We start from the raw sequence: 11,214 nt of genomic DNA, 5'->3' as shown, positions 1-11,214 counted from the left end.
GCCGCCCGGCCGGGGCTGGGGCAGTGCCCCCGGGCAGCCGCGTCCTTCCCGGGATGGAGCGGGGAGCGGCTCCGGCTGCGGCGGCGTTCTCCGTCTTCTGCGCGGGGGGAGCGGGGCTTAGCGGCTCTGAAACGGGGGACTCCTGCCGTCAGGGGGACTGGTGTAAAAGGCCTCACACCTCCTGCAGTTTTTCAGCCTCTTCTCTTGTTTACAGAATTATTTTTTTTCACAATGCAATGGTTTCGTAAAAATATAATCAGCTAAGGGTGTTAACAGCAGTAGCTAAAAACCCTGACTGAAAACAGGACCTCGTCACACTGACTTCTTCATAAAAGCCAAAGGAGTCGTTGACCATTTATTTTGTGATGTTTGTTGATGTTCTGGAGCACAAGCTAAGATTTGAAATTTAGGGCTCCTGAAATATTTATTATATTCCTATAACACAAATGGATTTAGCTCAGATGTTCTCTGAGAGTGAAACATTTTGAAGGCGCTTGTGCTACAGCTTGTGTTGAAATGCGGTGTAGTGCACTTTCAATCTGCACGATATGTGGTTTGAGTGGTTTTTGTTGAAAGTGGCACCTTTTAGGAAGGGCCTCTTGGGAAAATAGTTCTGTTATCTCGTAATGCTGTAGTTCAAGCAATGTGACCATTGCTCTTCCAGCAGTGGCTGATACAACCCTCACCTAAAGCATTTCTCAGTTACTAAAGCCCAAAATGTACATCTTGGGAGGCAAGACTGAGTTAGGAGGAAAAATGTATTATCTGAGATGATGTTTTTGCTCTTGACTGACATATCTTGTAAGCCTGCTCAGCCAAATTAGCAGCATCAAAAATTTCATTGTTTCTGGAGGTTAGTGCAGTAATCCTGGAAGAAATGAGTTTAAATGTCTGTTTATATTAGTAGTTCTGAAGATTCTTAAAATCCACTGAAGGTTTTGCAAGTTCCATAATTCTTTTTGTGGTGTTTACATACTCATGTTGAGCTGCAGAATGAAACTTCCATACTGCTTATAAACTGCTCCAAATCAGCTTCTGCTGCTTCGTTGATGAAGCGAATTGTGGAGCTGATGTTCCATCCTGATGTGTAATCATAGGAACAATGTAAGCTTTGGTAAAAAGTTTCTCAGAGAGAAAGTAATGAAATGTCTAATGAGTATCTGTTTGTGTTACTTTGATTAAAGGATCTTTGGTCAGAGAAGCACAGTCAGAACTAAGTGCCCAAGAGAGGCGCTGTTAAGGAGAGGAGAGAAGTAAGCTTTCATCTGGGTTGTACATAAAGCAATACTGTTTTGTATAATCTCCATTTTAGATAGTGGCTTTTAGAGAAGATCTTAAACTGCAGCTGGGAGAAAAGCAACAAATTAAGGCTTATGATAAAGCGCTGTAGACTAGACGCGTGCAGGCCAAAACCATATAAAAGCATCAGTGTTCTTGGGTTGAGCTATTGTTGTTTAAGAGGATATCGCATTGGATAAAAATTAAAACAGTTTTTAAAAATTAAATCATAGCAAGGCTCATAAAACTACTAATATGTAGAAAAATAAAAACCGGTAGTGAAACTTTTTTTTTAGCGTAGGCCTTGAAATAAAGGTTTAGAAAACTAAGGGTGGATAATAGGTTTAAAAATTAAACTATAAGAGTTGAACCAGCAACTGGGCGCTTGGAGGCAGCTTGTGAAATTATTATCAATGAAAACAGCTAGAGTACGCGCTCATTCAGTAGGGTTATCGTGTAAATAACATACACAGCCCTACCAGTTGGCTGACCTCTGAAATTACGTATTGTTTTTGTGCACGTACATGTGTGAACAGTTTAGGTTTGTTCTTTCTTCTGTATTGCAAGATGTGAATTAAAATTCTCAAATCTCACGTGACTGGCTTGCGTTGGTTTGACGAGTTGCTCCTTTGTGAATGGGGTTTGCTGCTGGAAATTCTCACGAATCCTTGGTCGTCATGTACCGCAGTTATTTCTCTGGCTTCACACTGGCACCAAGTGACATCCCTTTTTTTTTGAGGAAAGTGAAAGTAAATTTCTGCAGTGAAACTTCATGCCTTAAAATTTGGTCTTGTCATATATAGGAATTTTCTTTTGTCCTCTGCTGTTAACTACTTCATTTTGTTCTGCTTGAAGTTGATGGGGACAAAAGAAGCCTGTGTGTAAAGATGTTAGGAACATCAACCAGGAGCTGGCGTTACCAGTAATAAGTCAGTAATTAGACAGACGAACTGGGTAGCTGGTAAGATGGAACAGATGTATTTAAACTGAGAATAGGCTTACGGAGAACTCCTCTATTGACACTCGAGAATCATTGCCGATAGTTAGGAATCGGTTTGACGAATCAACTATTGAAATAATTTTGGAAAGATAAAGGTCGTAGTACTGTATAGAGGTTACTTTGTTCCCATTGTACCTCAATGTTACTTCAGGCATGCAGATTTTTTTTTTGTCAGTGATTTTTCTCCTGCATATCAGCACACCCTCGGTTATGTAAAAGCTGGTTATTCTCACTGTCCACAGCTGCAAGAGTTCAGTTTTAAAAGAATCCAGCTCTTCTAACGGAGGCTTAAACCTCTCTATTGGAGAGAAACTGTGCTAGCTGCCAGCTTAAATCTTAAATGCTGAGTTGCCGATTCACAGACCTGCAACGTTTTTGCTTCTCGCAGTGACGGCTGGTGGCACAGCAGTGCTGCAGCCACCACCACCGTGCAGGACAATTATGTAAGCAGAGACTGACGTTTCCCTTTGAAATATTTAAAATACTTAGGCCAGAATAAGAAGGGGTGTTTAAAATCTGCTCGTGTTTTGTGATATAAATGTTTGATTGTGCTGGGTTATGATTCGTGGTTAGGGTTGGAAGGACTCCACAATCGGTGTTCAGAGATGACCTATTTGTACTAATAATCCCAGCCTGGAACAGCCCGAGAAGGTTTTCCTCGTAGATCGTGTTCTTCAATATCACCACTTAATTTGTTTCTCATGCCATCCTGTTTATGTACTCCCTTCAGTTTCTTTATTTTTGTTTTTAACAGATCTCCTCATTCACTTCCTTTAGGAGCTTCCTTTAAAAAACAATAATTAAAAAAATTGCATTTGCATCACAACTTTTTTTAAACTATTAACTTCCCATCAGTTGCTTGCCGTAGGCTTGGTGATAGTTAAGCAATATTATTTGTGAGAGAATTAACTATTCGCATTGTGTTTCCAGAATATTTCTGCGGTATCCATCATGGCTGAGGAGTCGTGGGCTGGCTCTGGCTTTGTGGACCTGGTTCCATGTAGATCTCTCTGGCTGTGTGTGTTGCACTGGGAGATACTGGTTTTCGCTGTGTGATTTCTAGCTCACAGAGAGCATCTGCCAGTGCCCTACACTTCAAACACATCTATCCCATTCTTTCCAATTAATGCTATTTATTAAAGTAACCTTGAATGTAGCCTTGCTTTAATCGTATAGACAGCAAGCATCTTTTTCAATGTTAATTTTAACATACTATATTTCATTAAACTTAATTCACAGATGATAAGGTTTTGCTTTTGAAAATAAACCAACACAAAAGCTTTGAAAACTTCTGTCAGTTACTAGATGAGCAGATTGAAATAAGAGAAATCAGCTTTAACAAAATGATAGTTTACATCTGCCTCTGATACTTGCTGAAGTTGAGAATTTTGTCTGTTCTCTGTTAAATGCCATTAGTCACCCAAAATAGCATTAACTTTTTCCTTTGTATTTTACAGTGAAAGGCAAAGAACAAGAAAAGACCACAGATGTGAAAGCAATTAAAAGTAAGATCAATACGTATTTTGTCTATAAATTCAGATATCTAATATCATCTGCCATTTTTATTTTAACCAGTGGGATAACTTCCTTACGAATGGGCGCAGATGTGACCTATGCATTAAAATCAAAACAAACCCGAAACTTAATTCTGTTTCTGAGTATTTATAGTAACTAATCTTTCCTAGTCATCTTGCTGAATCTGTAAGTACAGAAGGTTATTAAATTATGTCAGACATGAGCTTTGATTCAAAGTGATCGTGCAATTCAGTTACCTTGCAAATAGTGGTTATTCCTTATCTACAACAAATTGCTTCTGAAGTTTCTTGCTCACTTGTAGTGTACTTTGGAGTTTTGAAAATGCAGCTTAACTGTGTCTAATTTGCAAAAGAGGCTGCCAGTGTCTGGCTTAACTTGGACTGATACGCTGTGTGAGACTGAAGATCTGAATCTTGGTCAGACTGAATAGCTGTTCTGATGCTGCTCCACGTGATACAGAAATCTTGCTGCTAAATCTGTTCGGAGAGAAAAAATATTGATGGGAAGGAAGTTTATAAACCATGGGAAAACAAGGTTATTTATCCTGTCAGGTTTTATTGCCGTACTAAAAGGAGATGAGGTAATTTGTGTGAATCTGATCTGTTACTTTTATATCCTCAGACAAAATCCTGTTTCTGTACTTGTTAATGTGTTATCTGCATATCAAGAGAAAATTAAAGGCTTTTTGCACCTTGGTGGTCTTTCAAATAAAATATAGGAAAGAGGAAGTTGCATCCATTTAATAGCACACCCCATGATTTCAGCGCAACTACAATTTCCAATGAGTAGCTGAAAGAGTTTAGCGGTAAAAGGCTACAGTATGGTAACCCCGTAAATAAAAATAAATTTAAAAATTGTCTTACACATTGTGAGCTGCTGGAAACAGAGAGCATCTTTCCAGTTTTGCGAGCAGCTAATCCATGATCTGTATGATGTTAAGTTAGAAACGCAGTGCTACCTGGAGGTTTTGGAACAGGTGTTTCATCCTTAGATTAAGTAAAACAATTTTGGCACAAATGTTCATGATATAAAATTAAATTTGAATCTAATTCTCAAAAGCCTAAAGCGTTGTGAGGAGCGTGGCTCTGGCTCTGCACAAGTAGCCTCCAGCAAGTTTTCCTCAGTTACTGTCATCAGCCAAGCAACTGGCTGCCATCCTTCAGCCTGGGGAAAAAAATGTGTTTTCTCCATTATTGCTGGTATTAAATACCGAAGGCTTTGTGAGAGGCGGCAAGCAGTGTCTTGCTACCAAACTCTGCAACTGGAGACGCACTTTGCAATAGCTTAAACATTTTAACTCTCCTGTACCGTTGCTCCTAAGGTACCAGTTACCATAACATGCGAGTGTGAAATTATCAACTTCTGTCATCGCGTGTCATAAAATTGTGAATAAAAATAAAGTTATGCAGCATGAAAGTCATCAAAACCAAGTTGCTCGACACCTTGGTGAAACACGTTAGGAAGTAGTGTGCTGAGATAGTCTGTCATCTGACTCGCTTTAAGAGTCAGAGGTGTAAGATGTCCTTGCATGACATCCTAGTCAAGTGCAATTTCCTGAGAGCTTTTGAAACCGCTATGAGCGTGTTTTGTTTTTTTCAGCCTTGTCATCAATTAACAATTAGTTGATGTTTTTTCACGGCAGACTTTATGTGAGGAAGTTCTTCTTTGTTCTCTTTGGGCTCAAATAGCCAGCCGTGTTCTAAAACAGCTAGTGGAGGTTAAGGCTTATAACCTGGGTTTCATCACAGATACTTCCTTATTGCTTTTTTCTCTTTAAAACCAAAGAAAATATTTTTGGAAAGTATTCTTGTTAAAACTCACAGATAGCTTTGTAGTTCAGGATTTTTGTGACGCATTTTAGCTTTCAAAAAGGTATGGAAATGGATTGGCAAGAACATTGGCAAGAACATTACAACTAAACTAAATTGTTGACAAAGTATTAAGCTGTTAAGATAGCAGTTATCAAGGAAGCAGGAAGACGGAGGAATAATATTTCATGTGTAAACTTAGACTTGGCATCTTTTGATTAGCTACTGAACAAGGAAAATATAGGTGGGTGGGTACCACTGATATTGGAAGTGATTTTATTCTTGCTGTCATAAAACTTGTTTATTTCTGTGGTCTTTACTCTCATCAGACCCTTGATCAAAGATGACACTCAGTGGTACAATGAGGTTTTTAATAAGATTGACTCTCGCAAACTCTCTGGCGTATCTTGGGGGTGCTTAGCATTGGATACCGCTTAGAAGAGGTCTTGGGATCCTTGTCTTTTAATCATTCCTGTCTTGATTCCAGCTCCAGTACCAGTACATTCCCCTCAAAGAAGCACTAGAAATCATGCCTTGCTGGAGGCTGCAGGACCAAGCCATGTGGCAATTAATGCCATCTCTGCCAACATGGACTCTTTTTCAAGCAGTCGGACAGCTGCCCTCAAGAAGCAGCCAAGTCACATGGAAGCTGCTCATTTTGGAGACTTAGGTAAGGCTTCAGCAGCTCTATAATAATGTCAACATTTCTTTTTATTCTATATATATATTACTGGTATGCTCACCTTCCTTTGGTTTTCAGGCAAGTAGTTTAGGTAATTAAAAAATTGTACTGCTGTATACAATAACATCTGTGTGACCCTAGAAGGGTTTTGAATGGGGATAGCACATTTGTTTGTTGAAAGAGGTTCCTTTGCTTTGTGTACCACCGTTATGTTGGAATTGTCTCTTCACCAGTTGCATTGCAGGGCATTTTTGTATCGCATACTGATGTCTGTAGTACAATATGGAGTCATTCCCTTGATATTTTTCTTTAGGCAGATCGTGTCTGAATTATCAGGCTCAAGAGACCAAATCAAGCCTTTCAAAGACCCTTGAACAAGTTCTGCAGGACAATGTAGCCCTCCCTTATTTTATCCAGTTTATGGAACTACGCAGAATGGAACACTTAGTTAAGTTTTGGTTAGAGGCTGAAAGCTTCCACTCCACGACGTGGTCCCGTATTAGAGCACATAGCCTGAACACAGTTAAGCAGAGTTCGTTGGCAGAGCCGGTGTCACCCTCGAAACAGCAGGAAATTGCGTCGTCTTCTCCAACTGGATTGCTTGAGGAGAGACTGGAGGATTCTAGCACAGTCCGTCTGCTCAGGACCAAGCCAGTGGCTTCAGACAAGAACGACAGAACTAGCAACGGCCAGAACCACGTGCTCTCGGGTCAGGAGGGTGATAATACCGGTGTTCTTTGTCTAAGAAAAGCTGAGACAGGGACCCATTCTGTTCCAGCTGATCAGCAAGAATCTTCCAAGCTCACAGTATCAAATAGAAACAGCCCCTCCTCTGCACTAAAAGACTTGTCAGGAAAACTAATGAAAAGTAAGTGCTGTGTATTCCCTTTCTTTAAAAAGGTGGGGAGATGGGGAGCGTACTGGCTGCAGCTTGCTTTGTACCGTGCCTTGGGTCTCGCGCGTTCTTAGGAAGTATGATGTGATGCTGCGAGGTGGAAAATAATTTTGTATATCAGTAATTAACATGTTGTATAATGGTCAGTTTGAGTTATGTATTGTTTGACTGTCTGGTTGTTTAAAAATAAATATGCTGCTGATGAGACTTCAAAATCATGATGTACCCTAATAAGCTTAGGTTACTTCTGTTCTTACATGTGTAATCTTAAGAAATGAAGATGATCATTGCAATGTCCCGTTCTTCCCTCACCCATCCCACCCCCAACTTAAAAGAATTGCAGAAAATTTGGATGACGGGGCTGAGAATTGATAATTAACTTTCCACGGCAGGTAAATATCATGTATCACGTAAAATGACATAAGTAATTGTTACAAGAGCCTTGTAGAGATTTTTGTGTGGAACGTACTGTTTTTGTTCTTGGGTTTATCTGATGGAGTTCCCTTGTAATTGATTCGTTCTCATTTGGAATCCACCTCTTCAGAGGCTACTGGAAGTAAGGATGAAATTAAAATACTTAACTTTTGGTAATAAGCTACGTGCACAGTAACCTGTTGCTCTACTTTGCATCTACTCAATCCTCCCTCATTTGTGCAAGTCTACAGACAAAAAGGAAACGCTCCTTTCTTCATGTTGGTTCCTTTTGTTTGCCCAACTGTTTCCTTGTGTTGCATCCCTTTCGCTTGCTGTTTGTCTTTCTCGTGTAGTTATTTGTCATGTACCTCCATGATACATAACCTCAGCCGCGAAGTAGTTTAAACAAACGTGATGATACTTAAGTCATGAAAAGCACCTCAGCTTTCTGATGTCTAAAAAGAATTTGAAAGGACTAGGTCCTTTTTGAGAAATCTGATAAGTTTGGAATATATTTTTTTTCTCTCTTCCAGAGCAGTGTCCCAACTCTCAAAAGATCAAAAGATGGCATGTAAAGTATACATCTCATTCTGAGGCATCCCATTTAAAGATTTTTTTTTTTCTTTTAATTCCTTTATACTCCATGTGTGTTATATTCTCTATGATGAGACCTAGAAATTGGGAACTTCACTGCAGTTCTTGCCAGAAAGGCGTTACTTCTGGGACTGAGGTGTGCAGCTGAGGAAGAGGGTGCTGTCTTGTCTGGTGGTAGGAAATTCAGAGCTATGTTGCTGTATTCCATCTCTAGTCAGTCCGTGCTGGGCTTACTGTGCCCTGGCTACAGATAACACAGCCACTGTTGCCTGTCAGTAGCAAAGTATCGAGTGGTGGACCGAAAGCTTTATGGGAAGGAAACTTGTCGCTGATAATTAGATACTTGCTTTTCTGAAGAGCAGGTGTTCATTATTCACTCCTTGTTTTAGAGCTCTGCAAAGGAATTCAAAGTTTGATTCTGTATTTCTTCCTTGTAGGTATAGAACGGGATGCAGTTAGTACTTTTACCAAATATATTTCTCCAGATGCTGCTAAACCAATACCCATTACAGAAGCAATGAGAAATGACATAGTTGGTAAGAATGTATACTGCCTACTCATTTCAGAGCTTCCTCTTTCCCCGTAAAAGTTTACTTTTAATAACACACACGCTCATATTTCTTTTTATGAATTCTAAAGTCAGTTGTAAAAAGATAGTAGATCATGTTACAAGTATCAGTGGATCTGACCTTTCAGTAGTGCTGTGCAGTATCCCCAGAAGAACTTTCAGAGACTTTGCTTAAATGAGTGAAAATTCCTGGTGGTTATGGAGGGAATCCAGATTTAAGTCTCAATCAAATATTTTAGCTGTAATATTATCATTCAGCTGTCTGCAGTACTTTGAAAGCTCTTTTTGCGCACCCTGAACCAGCTGATTCTAGTGGATTTGAACTGCAATTTTTCATTAACTCACCATTGCTCATGTCTTTCAGCTCGATCAGCCAAACACATGTTAAAATTAACCTGGTCTTTCTTTGCAGCAAAGATTTGTGGGGAAGATGGACAAGTGGACCCTAACTGTTTTGTTACAGCACAGTCAATAGTGTTTAATGCAATGGAACAAGAGTAAGTGGATTGAACGGTTTGGCTGCTTGTGTCTATTGTCCTTTTGCAAAAGGTTGTTCTGTTAAAAATGTTTATGGAGGCATAACTGTATAATCACTTTTTTTTTTGTGTAGTCTTCTATACTTGAAACTGCTCAGATCTGTTCCTCCAAATCCATTCTTGTGATCGCTAACTGAAGTTGTACGTGCAGGCTGTTATTGCATTCTTTCTGTCTGTCTTGTGTCATTTGTAGGCCTGCACCATTTCTTGCTTGTTTTGCTTTTATCCAACTAAAAGTATAAGCCTTCTGGGGCAAGAACTAATTGATTCATAAGGTACCTTGAATGCTGTTGACCTTTAATAACTGATTGTTATTCTCTCTGTGTGCAGGCACTTTAGTGAATTTTTGCGAAGTCATCATTTCTGTAAATACCAGATTGAGGTGCTGACTAGTGGGACTGTTTATCTGGCTGACATACTTTTCTGTGAATCAGCCTTATTCTATTTCTCTGAGGTGAGTGTTAGATTTTGGGTTTGTGGTTTTTTTTTTATTCCTATCAAATAGAAAAAACTATTTGTTCCCTGATGACTCTAATAAAGACACCTGAAGTATAATAAAAAAAGATGAGGTGTATCTTTCTCTGGGGAAAAAATGCGTAAGACTGTTTCCTGCCCATGTGTAGAACTATTTCAAATGTTCAAACCTGTACACCGTATTGTAGAATGAGTATTTGTGCGTATCTTCTCCAGTTAGTGAGTGCTTCTAAGGGTCTCTCTGCTTTGTAGAAGCTTTGACAGTCGTCTTAATCTTGCCAAATGAAGTAGTGACTTTGAAAGCCTTAAGCATTCTTACAGATAACAAATAATTCACTAGGTTTACTTAGAGAGGATAGCAGCTTGGAATGTGGTAGTTTAAATGTATGATTTAACAGTTGCAGGGTCCTGTACATTTAGGGAATCATCTGTTAGTAGTAAAACACTTGTCCGGATGGTCTGACAAGCCAACATGGTTTGAACCGGCATGCTGGGAGGCTGAGACAACATGCTGAGTTCAATGTCAGTTAAGCGTAGCATGAAAATAGTTTCCTCTGTCTTTAGCAAATAGTTGTTGGATACTAAATGTGAAAATTGGTACAGAAGTGTCAACAGTTCTTTTATTTTCTTTTGTAAACAAACTAGATCTGTCTGCAAAACTGTATCTGAAAATTTGGAATATTTATATGCCCTGGTGACCCTTTGCATCATTAATATATGGGCTGTGGTTTTTTGTTTTAAATGGGAAGGAGCACAGTAAGATGTGCTTATTAAAAGTTTCTTGCTAAAACTTATTTAATTTCTCCTCTTTTTTAATTTCCCTTCCAGTACATGGAGAAGGAAGATGCAGTTAACGTATTGCAGTTCTGGTTGGCAGCAGATAACTTCCAGTCTCAACTTGCTGCCAAAAAAGGCCAGTATGATGGGCAAGAAGCACAGAACGATGCCATGATTTTATATGACAAGTGAGGGAGTTCAACAATTATTTGTTTCTGAAGCTGTAATGTTGTGCTTGAAGTTTTGTGTTTTTTTTCCTACTAGTTTCCCTAGTAGGAAATAATAGTTGGAGAAGCAAACAGTTGACTCTTGAGTTTTATCAGTCACCCCCCACTCCATCCATAAACTCAGTTTTCAACAATGCGATTAGCAGAGCAAAGTATGATGGGCAAGAAGCACAGAACGATGCCATGATTTTATATGACAAGTGAGGGAGTTCAACAATTATTTGTTTCTTGTATTGTTGTGCTTGAAGTTTTGTGTTTTTTTTCCTACTAGTTTCCCTAGTAGGAAATAATAGTTGGAGAAGCAAACAGTTGACTCTTGAGTTTTATCAGTCACCCCCCACTCCATCCATAAACTCAGTTTTCAACGATGCGATTAGCAGAGCAAATGCTGATTCAGAGTTCTGGGGTTTTCCTGCTTCATTCCT

General features: G+C 39.3%; 1 protein-coding gene across 1 annotated transcript; it reads left to right on the top strand.

Moving 5' to 3' along the window:
* Nucleotides 1–3,737: 3,737 nt before the first annotated feature.
* Nucleotides 3,738–10,754, top strand: LOC104284408 (A-kinase anchor protein 10, mitochondrial-like; the record flags this gene model as incomplete). The annotated part of the gene is made up of 7 exons (XM_009882742.1): nt 3,738–3,783; nt 6,110–6,292; nt 6,618–7,172; nt 8,645–8,743; nt 9,188–9,272; nt 9,642–9,765; nt 10,614–10,754. Coding segments are annotated over 7 exons (1,233 nt in total), but the record flags the coding sequence as incomplete, so codon positions are not given.
* Nucleotides 10,755–11,214: the final 460 nt, after the last annotated feature.

Source organism: Charadrius vociferus, unplaced genomic scaffold (assembly GCF_000708025.1).
Source record: "Charadrius vociferus isolate BGI_N301 unplaced genomic scaffold, ASM70802v2 scaffold793, whole genome shotgun sequence".
Lineage (NCBI taxonomy): Eukaryota > Metazoa > Chordata > Aves > Charadriiformes > Charadriidae > Charadrius > Charadrius vociferus.
This window is presented reverse-complemented; position numbering and strand designations above follow the sequence as displayed.